Below are 24287 nucleotides of genomic sequence, written 5' to 3' on the forward strand. Positions count from 1 at the left end.
CTGCTGCTTGTCCAGCTAGGACCACCAATGGGGCATTGGTTTGTAGGGTTAATTGGTGCCGAATGGCAAGAATTCCTAACCCCCAGTGATAGATCTACCCTTCCAGGTCCTATCAATGAGCTAGACTGACGAGCCAACCATCACCACCCCTCTCCCCGCCGCCCCCCCCCACCAAGCACTGCAGATCTGCCTATAACAGAGGATCAACTCGGTTCTAATCTCTAGTTGCTGAGTATGGCACCTTGAAGCCAACTTGACCTGCTTTACTCAATTCCCCTCTCCAGGAATGGAGGACAGTCATCGTTGGTCATTAGGTCACGAGTTGGTGATTGCAAAAACCAAATTGAACTGAGACTTACAGGTAGCCTCACTTGCACCAATACCGGGGCTGTGCTGTCAGCTGTGTCGCATCAACAGCTTTCTATTGTATCTTTGCTCTGGAAACGGAACCAAAGGTGAAGTGTAATTGACATTGTAAATGACACCCCCCCTTTGAAAACCGCTGTCATCACCCCTCTCCTCAAAAAACAATCCTTGCAAACTACCGCCCCCATCTCCAGCCTCCCTTTCCACTCCAAAGTTCTTGAATGTGTTGCTGCTTCCCAAATCCATACCCATCTCTCCAGCAACTCCATGCCTTAATATCTCCAGTCAGGTTTCCATCCCTGCCACTGTACCGAAACGGCCTTACCCAAATCACTTGTGACATCGTCTGTGACGGTGATGCATTATCCCTCGTCATTCTCCTCGACTTCTCTGCAACCTTTGAACCTGTCAATCAAACCGTGCGCCTTCTATGCCTCTCTTTCGTAGGCGCTGCCCTCCCCTGATTGCACTCTTGACCTATCTTACCATAGCCAGAGCACCTCCAGCAACGGCTTTTCCTCTCGCCCTCTGCACCGTTACCACCGTGCCTCCCATCGCCTCACCATTACCATTGGCAGCTGTGCCTTCAGCCACCCGCTCCCCGCGCTCTGAAATTCCCTGGCTAAGTCCCTTCCCCCTCACCACCACGCTCCCTCCCTTAAAAAATCCTCCTTAAAACCCACCTTTTTGACCAAACATTTGGTCACCCCCTCCCCCTAACCCCTGACATCTCCTTCTTTGGCGCAGCATCCATTTATATCTGATTACACCTCTGTGAAGCACCTTAGGACATTTTTTTTACATTAAAGGCACTACATGAATGCAGGGTATTGTTATAAAGACAGCACTGTAAGCATGGTCTGCAACCTCTCCATAAATGGACTTTTCTGTAAACTAAGAGCAGCTCAGAATGGCAAATATTTTAGATGTCAATTAAGTGACTACTTTGTTCTGAAGTTACAAGGCCTGAGTACTGTTAATAGTTCTCGAATTTTTGCCTTTGATTTGCCAACTAAACATTTCAATCTCTGAAAGTGTGGTTAAACGCAATTTTGCCTGCAGCAGATGAAAAGCTATTGTGGTCAGTATGTGGAAGTGTTCTTACTATCGGTTGACCCATCTGAATAATAATTACCTCGGCTATTTTCCTCAGGGCATTTCAGTAAAGCAGGCAGCCAATTAACCCTTTCGGTGCTGACTGTCCAATGCAGCTTTCAAAATATATCCCAGTTTGTGTCACATTTCAGGGCAGATTTCCCTGTCACCTTCCCCTGGACAGCGGGCAGTACATCTGAAGTTCATTGCTCCTGTCCAGCTTTGCGATCTCCGGGGTTTCCTGTCTCAGTCCAGGTACATGGCTGGTGGGGCAACCTGGGCACAGGACACTCTCCGGCAAAGCCTAGTGCCAGCAGAAGGGCAGTGAAAATTAAGTGCAGCTGCAGGAGGCTCGGAGATCGGGACCTTCTGGCTGCTGATTGAACCTTAAAATTCTGGGGGTGTTTTATAAAAGGAAAACGGTCCTGGAAGTCTTCAGTCTTCTCCCTAAACCCCCCACAGACCGCCCGGGCCGCACGGCCCCGGGGACAGGCCACAGCACCATGTTCTTCGGGGCACGACTGCCTTGAGGTGCCAGAAAACCGAGCAACCTGGGAAATGAGGCAGGAGGTCACAAGAACCCTCCCTCCCCCCACCTCATTTATGGACTTCCGTTTGGTATGTGGGTTCTGCAGCTCCACTCCGCCCTCCCCCCCCACCCCCCCACCCCCCCGGACGAGGAAAGCCGCAGCGCAACGTAAAAGGAGCAGCCAGCTGGCACTCTGCCCCTTTCTCCTGACTTTTGTGCCGAGGGACCTAGGCTTTAAAAGTCAGGAAAACCCACCCTGTTCAAGAATGATTAACCATAAAGCATCTCTAATGGGTGAGTGCTGGATTCCCATTCCATGCCCCAAATCCCATACTTACATAGAAGTACATAGAATATACAGCACAGAAACAAGGCCATTCGGCCCAACAAGTCCATGCTGGTGTTTATGTTCCACACGAGCCTCCTCCCACCTTTCTTCATCTAACCCTATCCAGCATATCCTTCTATTCCTTTCTCCCTCATGTGTTTATCTAGTTTCCCCTTAACTTGACTTACATTTGAGTTCTCCGGTGGATCAAAGGGAGAGGACAGCAATGATTTACTAAAACAAATTGGATAACCTCCTGGCATTATACAACACTCCTTAATTAATTTAAATGTCATCTTCCCGTGTTTCGTATTTTTGTGTACTGCAGTCCTCCAAAAAAGCTAAAGCAAAAATACCTCCTAGTAGTTGTGTTCGTCCATGTTCATGTATGTTATTAATTATTGAATGTGTTTTATTTCAGTATGAATTCTCAAGCACAGAACTTGCACATCAGATAAGAAGAAACCAGGTTGCTCAGACGTGTCGCGCCAACAGTGCCAGAAGTCGTAAGAGGCGCGTTTTGACCCCCGATGACCTGAAACATTTAGTTGTAGATGAGGACCATGAGATGATCTACTGCTATGTGCCTAAAGTGGCCTGTACAAACTGGAAGAGGGTCATGATGGTCCTCACGGGAAGGGGCAAATACAACGACCCAATGGAAATCCCGGCCAATGAAGCCCACGTCTCCTCAAACTTGAAAACCCTCAACCAGTACAGCATCCCAGAGATCAACCACCGCTTGAAAAACTATTTGAAGTTCATGTTCGTGCGCGAGCCTTTTGAGAGGCTGGTGTCGGCCTACAGGAACAAGTTCACCAGAAGATACAACACGTCCTTTCACAAACGGTACGGAACTAAGATCGTCCGCCGGCAGAGGAAGAATGCAACCCGAGAGGCTTTGCACGACGGAGACGATGTCAAATTTGAGGAGTTTGTGGGCTACCTCATTGACCCTCACACGCAGAAAGAGGAACCCTTCAACGAGCACTGGGAGACTGTGTACTCACTGTGCCATCCCTGCCACATCCACTATGACCTTGTAGGGAAGTACGAGACGCTGCAGGAGGATGCAAACTATATTCTGCGTCTGGCAGGGGTGGGGGAGTACATCAAATTCCCCACCTACGCCAAATCCACCAGAACTACAGATGAAATGACAGCTCAATTTTTCCAAAACATCAGCTCCACCTTCCAGACACAGCTGTTCAATCTATACAAATTAGATTTCGTAATGTTCAACTATTCCGTGCCAAGCTATCTGAAGTTGGCATGAGAATGCCTGTTGGTTTATTTAAGTTTTTATTCGTTACAATTGCATAAGCAGTTTTTTTTTTGTAAATTTAATGAAGATTTTCACCGTTGCTGCGAGCAGCAAAAATTGGAATTATTTAAATAACTTTGTAAGAAAGAACCGCTCTTTTTGCAGGGTAATGGAATCATGGTCCAGTTTAAAGATTTCTTTCAAGCATACTGTGTTATTTTGAATAGGCGTGTAGCTGATTTGTGTAAGATAAGAGGCTGAATTACCTGTAGGGAGGTATTTTGTTTTCAGCAGACCAGGGTTAAGTGAGGAACAGTGTTAGAATATCTCACCCTTAAAAAGTGCAAGTACCCTCTGGGATGACTGTACTGTAGTAAATTGCTTATGAGTTGATTGTGAGTCGAAAAGGTCCTGTAGCATACTTGCTGTATCATTTTACAATCAGCATTTCAGCAATTAGTTTCAAGTGTTTCAGAGATTTAAACTGCAATTATGACTCATTTTTCTTTTAAGTAAACTAACATGAAGCTTCTGTTATCCGATGCCAAGTCCCAGATTAATAGCAGATTGGTTAAAAAGTCTCATTAAAGTCATGGAATCCTTTCTGCTCCCCTTTCACAAAAAACGCCAACTGCCCCAGGGCCGGTTTCTCCCTGCTGGCATCGCATGTCGGAAAAGTTTGGCAAATGCGCCTGGGATTTTCCAAAGTTCCTCTTCCGCCAGTGCCAACTCAGTAAACTAGCTCCCCCCCGCACCCACCCTGCTCTCCCTCCCGCCTACCCCCAAGTCCTGCTGGATAGTTGTTTTTTTGATAGAGGAGGAGAAGCAAGAGGATGTTGCTGTCTCCTGCAGGACCTGTGCAAAACCCCATAAACTGCCGATAGTCGAATGGTGCAACAGTAAAAGCGAATGCTCAGTCGCCTGTACATTGTTAAGTTCAATTGATAATTGAGAATTCAAGAGCGGAGAATTGTTTTAAAATTAAAATGATCTTTATTTCAAGCTGTGAAGCATGATTTTTTTAAAAACGACACATAGAGTACTGAAGACACAGTACTAAATATTAAAATGCATCATTGCCTTTCCTCTTTGAACTGACACCACAGTCCCACAACTCAGCGCTGTTGTCATACTGAACCGTGAAAACGACATTTGAAAAGGTTTATGAAATCAGATTAAAATCCTGAGGCACTCGAGCTGGCAAAAAACAAACGTACAATATGCAAGTCATAGTACCAATTTTTTTTTTTAATTCTGGGGATGTGGGCGTCGCTGGCAAGGCCGGCATTTATTGCCCATCCCTAGTTGCCCTTGAGAAGGTGGTGGTGGGCCTTCTTCTTGAACCGCTGCAGTCCGTGTGGTGAAGGTGCTCCCACAGTGCTCTTAGGTCAGGTGTTCAAGGATTTTGACCCAGCAACGATGAAGGAATGGCCAATATATGTCCAAGTCAGGATGGTGTGTGAATTGGAGGGCAACTTGGAGGTGATGGTGTTCCCATACACCTGCTGCCCTCGTCCTTCTAGGTGGTGGAGGTCGCGGGTTTGGGAGGTTCTGACTGTTCTCTTACTGTTCAATACGGTAGGCTGTGCAGAGAAACAAGGACTCCAAAATCCAGTTGTAGAGTTTCCACGGAGCGTTCCCTCCCTAACCTCAGCGGAAGATCGTCCGACTCTACCATCGTTCCGGGTTTCCCTTTAATCTCCCACATAAGCAGCGGCAGGGGATTGGGAAAACCCTTAGTGGTAATTTCAGGCACTGATGTATAAGTTGCATCTTAGTGCAGCTTTTCTACGTTCTATGAATAATCAGTGACTTACGCACGTTAAGTTGGCAAAGTGTAAAATCGGGAAACGGTTTCTACACGGCTGCAAACTCTATGCCAGATCCTGTGGTGAGTTCTCCCCTTCCTGTCAAACACTTGACCTATTGGGGGAGAATCTCCGGGCAGGATCTCCCGACGTCCCTCTGTGATTCCGGTGGAAACTCCTGCAGAAAGTGATCTTTATGCCATTACTCTGGAGTTCCGCCAATCTTCCGCCAAAGTTACAACCGGAAATGGGGAGCACCCCCCCCCCCCCAGAAACTCCAGGTGATTCTCTTCACACCCATAAGAAATTGGGCGGCCTGCATCTGCATTTGTCTTGATTATTAGTAGATTAGTTTTTGAAAAAAAGGAAGGTTAATTCAATACAGTAATGGAATTCGAATTTATAGTGTGAAGATATTTTACTTTCTTCTATGTCTATAATTCTGTCATACTATCTTTCTAAACTCAACAGCCCAGTACAAGTATTATATCTAGTAGTTTTGTAATTCACTTGCCAACATATTTAAGTGCTTGATTAAATATTTGTTCAATGAGCACAGTTTTGTCGTCACAGTAATTAAGTAGACCAATGTTACTTAAAAGTGGCACTAATATCTGATACATTATTTATGTTATGAAGAGATTTTGAGCTGTGCCTGTTTCAATGACAGGTGCCCTATTTATTTCTTGTTTGAATGCAGAAGTGAAAATGTCTAATTATGAATGATCCGTACTGGGCTCCAATTATTTATTTTTGCAGGGCCACTCGTTGGTGACCTTCTTGTATCGTTTCTTTCATGCTTCCTTCCACTTCTCTTTGCTCTTCTTTCTCTTTCATTTCTCCTGTCTGGTCTTCCTGATTACCAAGTATTCCTAGACATGCCGTAATGTATATACAGCGGGAATTTTATTGAGTTAACGCTGACAGAATATGTAAGTAAATTAGTGGGGACTAGAACTAGTGTCTTCAGTTCTTTCCAGTAACTTAAAGAGACTCTGTGATATTACTCTTGTTGAAGAGAGTGCTATTTTCTTACATGCATGCATAAAAATAATGTGGATAAGTAATTTAACATCTTTAATGTTTTCAATTTTTTTACTTCTTTGTACGCAGTAGAAGGCTTGTTCCCTCTATCTATCTAGATTTTGTCTCCTGGAATCTACACTGTTAGTCTTTGTCAATAACTGTTGTGATATGTTGGTTTAGTCATTCAACGTTCCTTGAGAGTTTCACTCGAGCCTGATTAATTATTTTTCTAAATAACTTTCATTAAAATGCGGGATGAAAATAATTGCTTTGTGTGTTTATTCCAAAGAGGATTAACATTGTATTAGCTGCTTATAGAAATTAGTACTTTTAGCACTTGAATGAAGGTGTCAGCCGTGGCTCAGTTGGCAGCACTCTCACCTCTGAGTCAGAAGGTTGTGGGTTTAAGTCTCACTCCATAGACTTAAGCACAAAATCTAGGCTGACTCTCCAATGTAGTACCAAGGGAGTGCTGCACTGTTGGAGGTGCAGTCTTTTGGATGAGACGTTAAACCTTTCTTTCTCCTATACATAAATGCAAGTCTTTTTTCTAACACACAATTGCCATAGAAAGGGTTTTAATTAAGCAGTGTCTAAGGGGATTTTAACACTCTTAAGTTCACAGTGAATTGTAGAACAAGCAGATAAAAATATGAAAGATACTTCGGATGCTGGAAATCTGAAACAAGAACAGAAAATGCTGGAAACACTCAACAGGTCAGTCAGCACCTGTGGAGAGAAGGAACAAGTTAAACTTTCGAGTGTAGGTAAAAATTGAATCTGGAACCAAACTAACATGGAATAATTGAATAACATTTCCACACTTGTAGGCTGTAGAATGAAGAGGACATTTTCTTATTACAAAAAAATCAGGCTAGATCCTGAATCAGCGACCAAATGGGCTGAATTCGCACATTCTTATCTTAACTGTGATCTGTTCCAGTTATAGAAAAAAAGAACTTACATTTGTATAGCACCCTTCACATCCAAAGCGCTTCACAGCCAATGAATTACTTTTGAAGCGTAGTCACTGTTGTTTTGTAGGCGTATGCCGCAGCCAATTTGTGCACAGCAAGGCCCCACAAAAATAGGAAGAATGAATGCTCTGCTTTGGTTTAACGTCTCATACGGTTACTGCAATATTAATATGCTTTGCAGTAGAATTGATTACTTAGATCGCACGCAGAACATCTGCTTATCAGTGTGAGGCATGTCAGTGCTGGGGAAATGAACCACTTTCTCCCCCCACAGTTCACATCCAGTGTCGAGATGGAGCACTTCCAGGTTAGATATCGCATGGTCTGGCTGCAGTGTAAAGCTGCCTGTTCTCTGGCCCAAGAATGTACCTTAATCCCAACCTCAAAAGCAATGTAACATTTCCTTTTCCCACACAATAGCCAGCCTTGTGGCTGAGAGACTGCCAATTTAGTGCCAAATTATGGGCTGTTTAGGTCTGTGGACGCACGTCAACGGGGAAACTGGAGTTTTCAAACTTGTTGCATTTAGGGCTTTAAATCTATGGTTTTGATCTATACCACAACCAATTTTGATTTTACTTGGATTTTTGTGAAAATCTCTTTTTGGTTATTTTTATATATTTTACATGTCCAATTGACAACAACAAGAACAACAAAAACAACTTGCATTTATATAGCGCCTTTAACATAGTAAAACATCCCAAGGCGTTTCACAAGAGCATTATCAAACAAAAATTTGACACCAAGCCACCTAAGGAGATATTAGGACACGAGACCAAAAATTTGGACAAGGAGGTAGGTTTTAAGGAGCATCTTAAAGGAGGAGAGAGAGGCGGAGAGGTTTAGGGAGGGAATTCCAGAGCTTAGGTCCTAGGCAGCCGAAGGCACGGCCGCCAATGGTGGAGCGATTAAAATCAGGGATGCGCAAGAGGCCAGAATTGGAAGAGTGCAGAGATCTCAGAGGGTTGGAGGGTTGGAGGAGGTCACAGAGATAGGGAGGGGCGAGGCCATGGAGGGATTTGAAAAAAAGGATCAGAATTTTAAAAGCGAAGCTTAAAATCGGACCGGGAGCCAATGTAGTTCAGCGAGCACAGGGGTGATGGATGAACGGGATTAGTTAGGATACAGGCAGCAGAGTTTTGGATGAGCTCAAGTTTATGGAGGGTGGAAGATGGGAGGCCGGCCAGGAGTGCATTGGAATAGTCAAGTTTGGAGGTAACAAAGGCACGGATGAGGGTTTCAGCAGCAGATGAGCTGAGGCAGGAGCGGAGGTCGAAGTAGGTGGTGGTGGTGATGGAGCAGATATGCGGTCAGAAGCTCATCTCGGAATGATACATTCATGCTGCCCATCACAAAGCATTATTATTTTAAAAGGTCAATTTTTCTCCAGTCCAAGCCACCACTGAGACCTGGAGACCCGATTTTGCCCAGGTCCTGCTGTAGGCTGGCATTGGCTGCTTCATTATCGGAGGAGTTGTGAATGAAGCTAAACACTGTAGAATTTTTAGCAAACGGACCCACTCCTGACCTTAAAGAAAAAAAGAAAAGAATTTGGATTTATATAGTCCCTTTCAGGATCTCAGCATGTCCCAAAATACTTTACAGCCAATTAAATACCTTGAACTGTAGTCACTGCTGTAATTTAGGAAAGGTATCTTACAACACCAGGTTATAGTCCAACAGTTTTATTTGAAAATCACAAGCTTTCGGAGCTTACCTCCTTCACCTGACGAAGGAGGTAAGCTCCGAAAGCTTGTGATTTTCAAATAAAACAGCAATGTGATAATGATCAAATAATCTGCTTTTCAGTGATGTTGGTTGAGGGATAAATATTGAGAACTCCCCTGTTCTTCTTTGAGTCAGTATTTTTTATTCATTCATGGGATGTGGGTGTCGCTGGCGAGGCCAGCATTTATTGCCCATCCCTAATTGCCCTTGAGAAGGTGGTGGTGAGCCGCTTTCTTGAACCGCTGCAGTCCGTGTGGTGAAGGTTCTCCCACAGTGCTGTTAGGTAGGGAGTTCCAGGATTTTGACCCAATGCCATGGGATCTTTTACTTCCATCTGAGAGGGCAGACAGGGCCTCGGTTTAACATCTCATTTGAAAGACAGCACCTCTGACAGTGCAGCACTCCTTCAGTACTGCACTGGGAGTGTCAGCCTGGATTATGTGCTCAAGTCTCTAGATTGGGTCTTGAACCCATGACCTTCTGACTCCGAGGCAAGACGATGGAGGGAAGGTCATTGATGAAGCAGCTGAAGATGATTGGGCTGAGGATACTACCCTGAGGAACTCCTGCAACAATGTCCTGGAGCTTCAGTGGTTGGCCTCCAAAAACCACAACCATTTTCCTTTGAGGCAACGACCGCCTAAGAATCCCAAGCGAAGTGGGCCTAGTGCCTGCTCCGCTCATTGCAATCCAATTTCATATAGGGAGGCCTAAAACAGGTATTTCGCTTCACTGGAGGGCTTCCAGGGGACACCACAGCTTGCCGGATCGATGGTAATGAGGCCCGAAGCCCAATATCGGGTGTGCCTCAGGCCTTACCATTCAGGCGCAGGGATCTTTACCTGAGCCCCCCTGCGAGCCCAAAAATGGGAGTGCTTGAATTTCTAGTCCATTGTGTTAAAGTGGTTATTTCAGATCAATGGAAGACACGTAGGTACTGAGCATAGCACTAAGTTCTAACAGTGTTCCAGACCAATGGAAGACACGTAGGTACTGAGCATTGCAGTAAGCTCTAACAGTGTTCCAGACCAATGGAAGACACGTAGGTACTAAGCATAAAACTAAGTTCCAACAGTGTTTCAGACAAGTGAAATACACGTAGACCCTGAAGACAGCATTAAATTAATGCTACTTTTAAAAAAATCTATGATTGCTTTCAAATACGTCCTTTATGTGTTGTACACAAATGCACACAAAATATATGATAGTAGATTTTAAAAAGCTGCAGCTTTCTTTTAAGACATGGAGAGCTACAGGAAAAGGGTGGGTAAATGTGATTTATTTGCTCGTGTGCAGGATAAATACTGATATGGACTCATTGGGTTAAATGGCCCGTTTCTGTGTTCTTGAGCCATTTTCATCCAAGATAGGGAGAAACTGTTTCCACTCACAGGAGGTTCCGTAACCAGAGGACACAGATTTAAGATAAAAAAATCCAGGGGGGAGATGAGGAGAAACGTTTTTACGCAGCGAGTTGTTATGATCTGGAATACACTGCCCGTAAGGGTGGAGGAAACAGATTCAATAGTAATTTTCCAAAGGGAATTGGATAAATACATAAAAAGGAAAAATTTGCAGGGCTACGGGGAAGAGCAGGGGGGAGTGGGACTAATCGGATAGCTCGTTCGAAGAGCCAGCACAGGTACGATGGGCCGAATGGCCTCCTTCTGTGCTGTATGATTCTATGATATGGAAATCACCCAATGGACTTACAAGGCTGTTTTGACAGTGAGATGCTCGATCCTGTATTAACCCTTTGGCCTCACTTGCTGGATGGAAAGGCCTCTAAGAAGACAGCTGCTTGAATAGACTTTTTGTCAAAGGCAAATGTTTAAGCGGATATTTGTTCCAATGTGGGCAGACGTACCTTGAATCACACAGAACATTTCACACACGGTGCCAAGTGAGAACGATATTTTGACTGCGGAGCAATAACCTTAGGAGCAAGCACATAATGTATCTTAGGTTACACGAGCCCTCAGGAAAATCTTTACACCAGAAGACAAACAAACCAGGCATAGAACAGCAAGTCTCAGGTATCATATTATAAAAGGGTTCTGTATATACCAATGATCTACGCACTGAAGAGTTACTGTACTTTTCCATTGCCTTAAAAAAGAACCTGGAACTTTCCAGTGTTACACTGGCTGTGTAGAAAAGGAAAGTAAACCTTTTTGTTAACACATTGCCTTTTCCCTGAAGTATTTCACATGTCCCAAATCACCCCAGGCTTTCAGATTTGGAGTCCAGGTTTTAATTTTTAAGTTTCCGTTAAAAAAATAAACACGCTGAAGAGACGAGGAAAGAAATGATTTAAGACATGGCTAATTGGGGCTCCTAATGAAGTCGCCCCATTTATCAAACTGTTCACAACACTCAGAAGCTAGCAGAATATATTGAAACATACTGAGCGTTCATTTCTATTTGAGAACCTGACATCCTATTAAAGAATGTCCCATTAGCGACATCCAGTTTGAAGGGCTGCTGCCTTCATGAAGAAGTGTTTGGCAAATTGTTCCTTGTTTCCCATAGGACAAGAAAGGAGGGCAAATGTGTCCATCTTTGATAAGATGAGACACAATAACAACAACTTGCATTTATATCACGCCTTTAACGTAGTAAAACGTCCCAAGGCGCTTCACAGAAGCATTATCAAACAAAATTTGATACATACGAAGATATTAGGTCAGATGACCAAAAGCTTGGTCAAAGAGGTAGTTTTAAGGTGCGTCTTAAAGGAGGCGAGGCAGGTAGAGATTCGGGGAGATTTAGGAAGGGAATTCCAGGGCCTAGGCAGCTGAAGGCACGGCCACCAATGGTGGAGCGATGAAAATCGGTGATGTGCAAGAAGCTAGAATTGGAGGAATGCGGCAATCTCGAAGATAGTCACATGCTGGAGAGATAATGCAAAGAAGAGCACAAAGGCAGATTCCTGGTCTTTGAGGGCTGAGTTATGAGGAAGCACTGGAAAAATTTGAGCTCTTCAGTCTTGAAAGGAAGCATCTGAGAGGTGATCGTATGGAGGTTTCTAGTAAAGATCGTAAACGGTAGGGGGACAGTAAATTGTGAGAGTGGGACAAGGGGTCACAGTTCAAACTAATAAAAGGCATATTATATTGGGAATATAAATATATTAAATATAAATATGATATTGAGAATTGACTGATATTAGGAAATTCTTCTTCACATAAAGAGCGATCAATACATGGGATGAACTCCCAGGTGGAGTAATGGAGTCATTTAAGAGCCAATGGGGTGCAACGATGGACTTTAGGGTAATTCTGTATGGATACACTGAATGGCTTTCTCATCTGTAGTTTTTTTTTTATTCGTTCACGGGATGTGGGCGTCGCTGGCAAGGCCGGCATTTATTGCCCATCCCTAATTGCCCTCGAGAAGGTATCCAATGTTCATTTTTACGGTAATGTTGTCATGTTCAAGGGGAACACGCCTATGGCACAATTTATGTCAGTGTGTTGTGTGCGCTAACAACCAAAAAAAAATGTTTGACAAGCACTTTTCATGAAGAAGGCACTCCTTTGGTTGACATCAGTAGCAATAGACATGATACAGAGAACAAGCAGGAAGTGGGATTAGACAGGGTTGGTTATGTCCAGAAGAAGACTGGCACAAACACGATGGGCCAAAGGGCCTGTTTTGGTGCTGGAACAAACTATGATTCTAATATTAAACATGATTTATTATGGACTGTGTGGCAGAATAGTCTCGTTTGATGCACTATTACATTGCATCACGGAACTGTTGACAGGAGTGTGCCCACTGTTTTATTTTGGTCAGCTGGTACGTCCAGAAACTAATCACCAGGCTTAAGAGTGTCCAAACCAGCCCGCAGAGAAATCCGCTCAGGTAGACTTTATGTTTGCCTGATATGGGGTACGCATTCTCTCTCCCTAGAGCTTAGATGCTGGTTAGCAGGAACCGAGGCCTAGGGGACATAATCTTAATATTAGAGCGAGGCCATTCAGAAGTGAAATCAGGAAACATTTTTTCACGCAAAAGCTAATGGAAATCTGGAACTCTCTCCCCCAAAAGTCATTGGATACTGGGACATTAGGAGCTTTCAAGGCTGCGATGGATAGATTTTTATTAGGTAAGGGTATCAAGGGATATGGAGCAAATATGGACCAATTTGAGGTGCAAATCAGTCATGATCTAATTGAATGGCGCAGAGCAGACCTGAGGGGCTGAATGGCCTACTCATGTCCCTATGTTCCTAGGAATCCTGCGGTGTGTGTCGGAGAACTGCTGGTGTTTTAAGCAGCAAAAACTGTACCGCCTACTAGCGCGTAACATGGTAAGCTTCCCTGCCAGAATAACCCAACCCATTAAGGCACTGGCTTACACAAACCGAGTGGGAAGAATCCCAACTCCCATTTGACAGGTCCACCCCTCCAGTTCCCATTAATGGGCCAAGCTTGTTGGTCAATCATCAGCGGTGCCCTGGAGCACTACAAACCTGATCGTCTCCATAAGCACATTATCAAGTCTACCACTTGGTTTCAATCTTTCATTGTCAGGCGTGTCACCCTTGACTCCAAATAGACCCTGTTTGCCTCTCCCCCACGCCACCCTGGGAGATAGTCATTGATTAGCCAGATGACAAGCATGGGTTTAAACCCTCGCTAGGCAGGCGACTGATGCCAAGAGCTTCTCATCTCTGCAGTGTGCCATCAAAAAGAGGGCAATAATAGAGGTCAGATCAAAAGCAGAGGTCAGATGGAAAATGTTGACCTCCGCCAATCCACCCACAACAGCAAAGTTATAAATGGTCCCAACGCCCCCGACCTACCATGAGTGCCTTTTGCCAGCATCACGTCAACAAAACCTGTTGCACACAGTTCTAGTCTCCACATCACAGAAAAGGATATTGAAGCACTGGAGAAAGTGCAGGAAAGATTTACAAGGATGATACCAGAACTGAGAGAGAGTACACCTATCAGGAAAGATTGAACAGGCTGGAGCTCTTTTCTCTAGAAAAGAGAAGACTGAGAGGTGACCTGATGGAGGTCTTAAAAAATTATGAAGGGTAGACGTAGAGAAAATGTTTCCACCTGTGGGGTAGTCCAAAACTAGGGGCCATAAATATAAGTTAGTCACTAATAAATCCAATAAGGAATTCAGGAGAGACTTCTTTGCCCAGAGTGGTTGAATGTGGAACTCACTACCACAAGGAGTAGTTGAGGCGAATAGCATAGATGCATTAAGGGGAAATTAGATAAACATGTGACGGAGAAAGGAATAGAAGGATATGATTATAGGGTGAGATGAAGTAAAGTGGGAGGAGGCTCGTGTGGAGCATAAACGCCGGCATAGACCTGTTGGGCCGAATGGCCTATTTCTGTACCGTAAAATTCTATGTAATTCTGGACATAGGTCCTTTAAAAGCATTGAATTACAAAAGTAAAACACCTTCTGAAAACTTTGATCTGTAACATTTGGGAAGAGGACACCCTTTAATGGTGAGTGGGCAATAGGGTTTGGGAGTTGAAGGAGCATTGCTCAGGGGTTGGATAACCCAGTGGTAGTGAGATGGTTATGATACAGGACCAACAACCGTGACTTCCAATCCCCTCAATGACAACTTGAGAAATTGAATCCAATAAAATCTGGTCCTTTGTGGCCAGCATAAAAGCAACAATAAAAACTCAGATTGGTTCATTCACGGATCCTGCCAGTCCTACAAGTGACTCTAGTCTGGACCACATGGCTGACTCTTAATGCCACTCAGAAGTGGTCCAGCAAGCCACTCAGTTGTACAATCAAGGCAACTAGAGATGACCAATAAATGGAGCATTGCCAACATTACATAGAATTACATAGAACGTACAGCACAGAAAAAGGCCATTCGGCCCAACAGGTCTATGCCGGTGTTTATGCTCCACAGGAGCCTCCTACCTCCCTATTTCATCTAACCCTGTGAGATCAAAATAAAAAAGAATGAATTGGTGACAGATTGAAAGAGGAGCAGTTTATCCAAGTTTTATAGTGTTGTTTAGAGCAAATTCCTTCCTCTGTTTAGCTCATATTCCTTTGAATGTCTTTGTGCTGCTGTAGAACTGACACTTTGAGGTCAATTTTAACTCCCCCGGCCTGGCAGATTGGGGAACAGTTAAATTGGAGCGGGAGATTTACCCACTCACTTACCCGCTCTGATCTGGCTGACTACAATTTTAAATTGCAAGTGGCAGGGACACCTATCCCAAACCTGATGGTCATCTGCTGCTGAAACCCTCATCCATGCTTTCGTTACCTCTAGTCTCGTCTATTCCAATGATCTCCTGGCCGGCTTCCCATCTTCAACCCTCCATAAACTTGATCACATCCAAGGCTCTGCTGCCCGTATCCTAACTCGCAGCAAGTTCCGTTCTCCCATCACCCCTGTGCTCGCTGACCTACATCGACTCCCGATCCTGCAGTGCCTCGATTTTAAAATTCTCATCCTTGTTTTCAAAACCCTCCATGGCCTCGCCCCTCCCTATCTCTGTGACCTCCTCCAGCCCTGCAACCTTCGAGATCTCTGCGCTCCTCCAATTCTGGCCTCTTGTCCAGCCCCGATTTTAATCGCTCCACCATTGGCGGCCGTGCCTTCAGCTGCCCAGGCCCTAAGCTCTGGAATTCCCTCCCTAAATCTCTCCGCCTCTCTACCTCTCTCTCCTCCTTTAAGACGCTCCCATAAACCTATCATTTTTACCAAGCTTCTGGTCATTTATCCTAATATCTTCTTATGTGGCTCGGTGTCAAATTTTGTTTGAGAGCACTCCTGTGAAGCGCCTTGGGATGTTTTTACTACGTTAAAGGTGCTAAGCAAAAGTTGTTGTTAACAAAACAGGCTTGGCAATGAGTGATGTGGGGTCTGGAGGAGCATTAGTGCCCTTCCTAGCCCCACAACAATCGACATTCCGCAGCCCTCCCTCGAAACCGCCTCCTCCCCCCAACCGCACCCCCTTTTAACTTATCAGGGATCCAGGACGGAGCCGACAGATTTCTGGCCCCTTTCCAATCAGTGTCCTGCTAAGAATGTGCGAGTAGCTCAGCGAGGGAATGCCAATGAGGCGCCATCCGCTAAAACTGTCCGGGCTGGGTGGCAGAGGGCTCGCTCCTCTCACCCCACCGCCCGACGGGGACCCTCCGCCCACCCCACCGCCCGACGGGGACCCTCCGCCCACCCCACCGCCCGACGGGGACCCTCCGCCCACCCCATCGCCCGATGGAGACGCTGCGCGCACCCCATCGCCCGACGGGTCCCTCCTCCCACCCCATCGCCCGACGGGGACCCTCCACCCACCCCATCGCCCGACGGGTCCCTCCTCCCACCTCATCGCCCGACGGGCAACACTCAAACAAAAACCCACCCCGTTGGGAAGGATTGGAAATGATTTATTGCGAAGGGCTTCTGCGATAGTGTTGAGTCGTGTTTTCATGACATGCTGCCAATTAACTTTAATTCAGCTTAGTTTTCTCTGCCTTGAGAGCCCTATGAAACAGTCAATTCAGCGTTTTCAGGAGCAGCCGATGCCCCTTGGCTACAAAAGTAAAACTGCAATAAATTGCCGATTTTACTCAGAGAAGGGTGCCAACAGAGGCCTGCTCTGTGGTGTTAATTCCAGATACAATATTCAGCATTTAGTAGTTCACAGAACACCCATTTGTCGCTGTTGTATGGCATGAAACTACATGTGCATTAAAAAATCACCAGAGAAATTCAGTGCTCGCAGCTAATAAACATTGTCTGCACTTTGTCAATACTTTTTTTTACACACAGTTATATCTTTATTCATTTCAAGAAGCAAAAGAACACAAGTAAACAATCTTTCCGGCTTCACGGGCCCCTTTCGTACAGTAAAGTGTTGCGTTCACTCCACCCGCGCTGACAGCATCGTTGATCTACTGCAGGAGCTGCTCCGACAGCACGTTCCAGTCTCTGCACATTACGGCTTACCTCATAAAAAAACAGAAGGAACGATGGCCCACCTTCCCACTTCCCTTTGGCCTCACTGGAGCCTCAACTTGAGCTAGGATTTTCACCGTTCCACCATTGGCGGCCGTGCCTTCAGCTGCCTAGGCCCTAAGTTCTGGAATTCCCTCCCTAAACCTCTCCACCTCTCTCTCTTCTCCTTTAAGACGCTCCTTAAAACCTACCTCTTTGACCAAGCTTTTGGTCGCCTGTCCTAATATCTCCTTATGTGGCTCGGTGTCAAATTTTGTTTGATAATCGCTCCTGGGACATTTCACAATGTTAACGGCGCTGTATAAATGCAAGTTGTTGTTGTTGTAGGGTTGCCAACCCTCCAGGAGCGCCCTGGAGTCTCCAGGAATTAAAGGCTAATCTCCTGGGCACTACGACGAACACTCTGGGAGAAAAATCTTAGAGGCATTAAAAAAATGGTGTGTTTTTTTTAATCAATTTTCTTTGAACACTTTCATTTATTAGTGATAAAAATATTGGAGATGGGGGAAGAAAATCTGTTTGATCGGGCGGGGCGGTTGGAGGCTGGAGGCCATGTGATGAAACCTCCAGAAATACGTCCAACCAGAGTTGGTAACCGTATCTTGGGCACAGCGGAGCTCGTGTCTACACTCCCAAAATTGAAGGGGTCATACAGCAAAATGCTTTATTGTCCTGGCGAGTCTTTATTAATCACTCCTGCTAGTAACGTAAAGAAAGAAAAAAAGGACAGAAAGACGTGCATTTACGTAGCGCCTTATCACGCTCCTTAGAAACAAATGAATTACTTTGCAGGGACTGTTGTTATGCGGGCGAACGCAGCAGCCATTTCTCACACAGCAAGACCCCACCAACGGCAATCTGATGAGGGAGTTCCAATATCAACAGCACTGTGGGAGTACCTTCACCACATGGACTACAATGGTTCAAGAAAGAAGGCCCACCACCACCTTCTCAAGGGCAACTAATAAATGCTAGCAACATTCGTATCGCCCAGAATGAATAAAAATAAACAACGTAGCGTTATAAATTATTTCATTTGATGGGTGTCAATTCCAGCGGATAAATAATTGATAATTTCACCGTTTTTGATTGCGTTACCTGCTGAAAACAAAAATTAACAAAGTGTTGTTAACTGAATGGTCCACACATCACCCTGCACAGTGAGTTGAAAACTAGAACCAGCGGAATAAAATACAGAACATCAACTGTGTGTCACAGGAGCTCTTTCAATTGCATGAATCATCGCCATAACTCAGGGCAACACAGCTGGACGTCTCAGATTTCCCGAGTTTTTTTTTAACTGGTGGGTAAGAACTCCCTGATTGTAGTGCCTCTGGTTTACGGCTTTGTAAGCCTTTGACAGATTAGGTTACCTGAAGTGTTTTTGCTATAAGTATTCTCGGCACTCTAATTGTTGTTACGCATTCAGGCCAGTCCCATTTACTGTGCTAAGATTGCCGTAGTCTTCCAAATTAAAATATACAATCAATTGCCTCGACCGCTACTAACAATGGGCCTTTTATTTTTGGCGCATACTTGTGGGATTCCTGTCCAAGGAAATTTAGGTTTGGAAATCTTCCTTCTTGCAAACACCACCTATATAAGTACCAAAGAGGTAATTTGTCTGGGTTTTAATAAGTGTGCCAATTAAGCTCTTTTAAAATGCTTTTCACATTAAGGCTTAGCATTTTGACATTTGAAACTCGGGAGATTTTTTTAAAATCTGTACTTTTGAATGCGCGTCAATATTTCCTGGGGTTGTAAATATTTTATTGCTGTTGAGGCCTACATTGTTGAGATATTAAATATAATTATTATTAAATTTTGATGTTTCTTCGAAAAATGGAAGATAGGGTACCTTTTACCATTAGCACCACCTACTGGCCCAGATATTCCTACAAATCTGCAGAAATTATACCTCACACCATCAATCCAAAGTGAGACACCGTTCACTTTAAAAAAAACTTGCATTTACATAGCACCTTTCATGACCTCAGAAGGTCCCAAAGCACTTTACAACCAATGAAGTGCTTTTTGAAGTGTAGTCACTGTTGCAATGTAGGAAACACAACAGCCAATTTGCGCACAGCAAGATCCCACAAACAGCATTGTGATGACGACCAGATAATCTGTTCCTAGTGATGTTTGTTGGTTGAGGGATAAATGTTGGCCCAGGACACCAGGGAAAACTCTCCTGCTCATCTTCGAATTAGTGCCATGGGATCATTTACATCCACCTGCAAGGGCCAACAGTTTAACATCTCATCCAAAGACAGTACCTCTGACAGAGCAGCATTCCTTCATTACTACACTGGGAGCATCACCCTAGATTTTATGCTCAGGTCCCTGAAGTGCGATTTGAACCCACAACCATTCTGATGCAGAAGCAAGAGTGTTACCCACTTTACAATTTATTCATTGGAGCAATTTCTAGGGACAAAGGAAAGTTCTAAGGTTTTATAAATTACTGATTCTAAATGATCAACATTCATAGCCCATCAAAATCAATGCAGGTTATAGAACATGTATTGATTTGACAGACACAAAGGAGTCCAGTGCACAGAATAAAATCTGTCCATCTCACATGATATTATGGCATTCAAAACAAACATGTATGGCATTTTTAAATTGCAGGCAGTATTCAAAGGTTTGACATACCTGTAAATCATTCTTCCAGTCTTAAGCTGACTTATTAGTGCTGTAGACTCCCACACGCTGTAAATGCAATGCCCACGTGGAAGGCTGTTTAAAAGCAAACCTTTAACTGTGTGGTGCCACTGCTCAAAAATGTATATCTGAGATATTAATGATGTGGAGATGCCAGTGATGGACTGGGGTTGACAATTGTAAACAATTTTACAACACCAAGTTATAGTCCAACGATTTTATTTGAAAATTACAAGCTTTCGGAGGCTTCCTCCTTCCTCAGGTAAATGTCAGGAACTCCTCGAAGCCTACGCATTTATAAATCACAGAACAATACATGGTGATTACAGACATTCTTTGCAACTGCCCGTTGCCAAGGCAATCACCGTGTTCAGACAGAGAGGTGTTACCTACAGAACCCCCGAATATACATTCAACAACAAAAAAAAACAAACAGGAAAAAAAAACAGAGAGAGAGGCAGAAACATCCGGAAGGCAGAGAAAGCCAGCAAATGACCCGTTATATTAAAAACAGATAGCTTTTGTTCGCTGGTGGGCTTACGTGTAGCGTGACATGAACGAGATATTAATGATCAGAGAAACATATTTATTGCCAGAAAGTACAATTCAAACATCTGCTTGGACATTATTGAGTGACCGGTCTGGGCAGAGAGGTGTGAACTTCTGTAAGAATCAGCAGTCCTCCTTTGCCTGATGCAGAGCTATGAAGTGTAAATTAGCTGAATATCAATTCCTTCAGCATACTGTCAAGGTCTTAACTTAAACCTGATTTCTCTCCAGCCTGTTCTTAAACATATAACCCTACCAAAACAGGCTTTAGATAGAGGTGTTTGGTGTTAGCTGTGGCCTCTTGCCTTGGAGTCAGAAGGTTGTAGGTTCATAGTCCCACTCCAGCAACTAGAACACAAAATCTAGTCTAACATGCCAGTGCAGTACTGAGGGTGTGCTGCACTGTTGGGAGTGCCGTCTTTCGGATGAGATGTTAAGCCAAGGCTCCGTCTGCCCTCACAGGTGGATGTAAAAGATCCCATGGTACTATTTCAAAGAAGAGCAGGGGAGTTCTCCCTGGTGTCCTGGCCAATATTTATCCCTCAATCAACATCACTAAAACAGAGAATCTAGTCATTATCACATTGCTGTTTGTGGGATCTTGCTGTGTGCAAATTGGCTGCTGTGTTTCTACATTACAACAGTGGCTACACTTCAAAAGTACTTCATTGGCTGTAAAGTGCTTTGGGATGTTCTGGAGGTTGTGAAAGACATTACAGAAATGCAAGTCTTTCTTTCTGATTAGATTTTAAAATGATCCTTAATTGTTACACACAACTTTGTATACCGGTTACTAATTTTCAGAGCACACATTAAAAATATCTGTATGAATTATACGGGGAATTGGAATTCCAACCCTGTTGAAATTCCACTGTACAAATATTAGCATACAATCACTTCATAAGTTTGAATGCCTTTATCATTTCAACAAAGGCAATAGACCATTAAAGTAACTAGGGAATCGCATACAAACACATTGGGATTTGACTGCTAATATTTGCACAGTGTAATTTCAAGGCTAATAGTTTAGGCACAATCCACTCCAGGACTGTCATCATCAACTTCATATTTCCTGGTGTCCTGGTCAATATTTATCCCTCAACCAACATCACTAAAAAACAGATTATCTGGTCATTAACCCATTATTGTTTGTGCGATCTTGCTGTGTGCAAATTGGAGGCCAAGTTTCCCTACATTACAACAGTGACTACACTTCAAAAGTACTTCATTGGCTGTAAAGTCACTTTGGGGCATGCTGAGGTCATGAAGGGCGCTATATAAATGCAAGTCTTTCATTCCATTCATTTCAACGGCGGAGAGTAAGGAAGCTGCTTTGATTTGTCTTTTGTTGCAATGAAAGGTACTCCTGGAACTATCAAAACCACCGTCAGTACTGACAAAATGGAGAGAGTCGACAGATTTGGGGCGGATTTCCCTGATCTTGCCCCTGGGACAGTGAATGCAGGAAAATCGGGGCTGGGAGAAGAGGATCACACACTCCTAACTGAGCCTGGCCCATATTCCATCCATTTAAATTAAGGACAGAACATCTGGCCACCTCCCCTCGGAGTGTGCAGTCATCTCCGCCCAATTTTCCTGTATGCACCGTACCCGGGTGATCCAATCCGGGGTTTAGAGGGTTAAATTATGAGAACAGGTCGCATAAACTTGGCTTGTATTCCCTTGAGTATAGGCGACAGAGGGGTGATCTGATCGAGAGGTTTAAAATGTTAAAAGGATTCGATAGGGTAGATAGAGAGAAACTATTTCCTCTGGTGGCAGATCATCAAGAACGAGGGGGCATAATCTTAAAATTAGAGCTAGGCCATTCAGGAGCGAAATCAGGAAGCACTTTTTCACACAAAGGGTAGTGGAAATCTGGAACTCCCTCCCCCAAAAGGCTGCGGGTGCGGGGGGGACAATTGGAACTTTCAAGACAGAGATCGATAGATTTTTACTCGGTAAGGGTATAAAGGGATACGGAGCAAAGAGGGGAAAATGGAGTTGAGATGCAGATCAGCCATTGAATGGCGGAGCAGGCCCGAAGTGCTGAATGGGCCTACTCCTGTTCCTAATGTTCCCACACTCCAATCGGCCGAGGGGCAAGGAAATCTGACCCTTGATGGGAATGTAACTTCACTCCCAAAAGAGACTGACGAGGATGAGAAGATGCAGAAGAGGAAGGAGTGGGTTGGGATTCTGACCAGTTCAATGGGTGTAGAGAGAGATAGAACGTACCTAAACGGGCCACGTAACCGACTTTACTGAACTGGAAGTATTTAAGGAAGAAACAAGTTTAAAAGTGAAAATGAACCAGCATTTATTTTTTAAATATTTCAAAAAACAAATATTCTCGAGTTTCAATACCACTTTTATTCACCGGATTCACAAGACAAAACAGCAGCTGTTATCTGCACCTTCATTGCCTTGTTTCTGTTTTATTCTTTCTGTGTGTAAAGATTAACGAAAATATACTCCCAGACCATCAGAGGACACATTCGGAGTACGGTTACTCTATGTACAATGGAACTGTGGGACACGTGATTGATTGTCAATCGCACGTGCCTACACCAAAAATAGATTCAGACGAGGGATCTCAGGATAGTTAGTTTGTGCCAAGCTGCCTGTTTTACATCAAGAACAATGTTATGTCTCCTTTGCCTTCAAAAAAAAATGCCAGCTGCAGCACATCTGTCTGTTCAGCCTGGTCTTCTACCTTTGGCCACTTTGAGCCGCGGCCTCTTTACAGATGTGTTTCAAAAGAGTCATTATGGAAAGGAACAAGGACGTCAAGTGTGCTCTGTCAGTTGATTCAATCAATCAGTGGCTATCAATTAACGAGAATAGAAGTCCCCCTTTACAAAAACAGATAGGAGCAATTATTGTTAAAGGTGGAAATAACACTATTTTCCCTCTATAAATGCATATTAATCATGTATCAAAGTATCATAGTAGGTACAGCACCAGGAGAAGGCCATTCAGCCCATCATGCCTGTGCCAGCTCTTTGAAAGAGCTATCCAATTAGTACCATTCCCCTGCTCTTTCCCCATAGCCCTGTAATTTTTTTCCCTTCAAGTATTTATTCAATTCTCTTTTGAAAGTCACTGTTGAATCTGCTTCCACCACTCTTTCAGGCAGTGTATTCCAGATCATTACAACTCACTGCGTAAAAAAAAGTGTTTTGTCATGTCGCCTCTGGCTCTTTCACCAATCACCTTAAATCTGTGTCCTCTGGTTACCAACCCTTCTGCCACTGGAAACAGTTTCTCCTTAATTACTCTGTCAAAACCGTTCATGATTTTGAACATCTCTATCAAATTTTCCCTTAACCTTCTCCGTTCTAAGGAGAACAACCCCAGCTTCTCCAGTCTCTCCACATAACTGAAGTCCCTCATCCCTGGCACCATTCTAATAAATCTCTTCTGCACCCTTGTCATCCTTCCTAAAGTGTGGTGCCCAGAATTGAACACAATACTCCAGCTGAGGCCTACCCAGTGTTTTATAAAGGTTTAGCATAAATAAATAAATGTGAAAAATATTTTGAGCCATTGAATTTGTTTGAGAGATCACTAAAATGGTGATTATAAATACTGCTATGACATCAAAGAGGAAGTCTAACCATCACAAGCCTTGTCGAACATCATAGTTACAAATAACATGAATAGCTTTGATATATTTTGATCCTTTTTGTCTGCTTCAATTAAAAACCTTTTTTTTTGTTTAAATTTTTAATGCTGATCACCACAGGATGCTTGAGGCAGGCAGTGCGAGGGAGTTCAAAAATAATACAGATAAATGCACATTAACTCGGGACTTGTCATCTTATCTGTGTCCATTAATTCAGATCCCTCACACTGCCAGCCTTCGTGAAGAAAGGATGTATACATGGAACACAGGAATTGCTAGACAGAGAAAGGCCAAGGTCCATCTAGTTCGCCTTCTACCATCCTGGTAGTCGCATGATACAACAATAAAGGAAT

The 24287-nt window shown here is 43.9% G+C and overlaps 1 protein-coding gene across 1 annotated transcript in view; it reads left to right on the forward strand.

Moving 5' to 3' along the window:
• chst11 (carbohydrate (chondroitin 4) sulfotransferase 11) overlaps positions 1 to 6681 on the forward strand; it is a 158248-nt gene extending 151567 nt beyond the window's left edge. Inside the window, exon 3 of the mRNA XM_067999352.1 lies at positions 2740 to 6681. Coding sequence (XP_067855453.1) covers positions 2740 to 3594 — 855 coding nt within the window. The 3' untranslated portion in view covers positions 3595 to 6681. The remainder of the gene's footprint in view (positions 1 to 2739) is intronic.
• The last annotated feature ends 17606 nt before the right edge of the window (positions 6682 to 24287 follow it).

The sequence above is a fragment of the Heptranchias perlo genome, chromosome 18 (assembly GCF_035084215.1).
Source record: "Heptranchias perlo isolate sHepPer1 chromosome 18, sHepPer1.hap1, whole genome shotgun sequence".
In the NCBI taxonomy this organism is placed as follows: Eukaryota; Metazoa; Chordata; class Chondrichthyes; order Hexanchiformes; family Hexanchidae; genus Heptranchias; species Heptranchias perlo.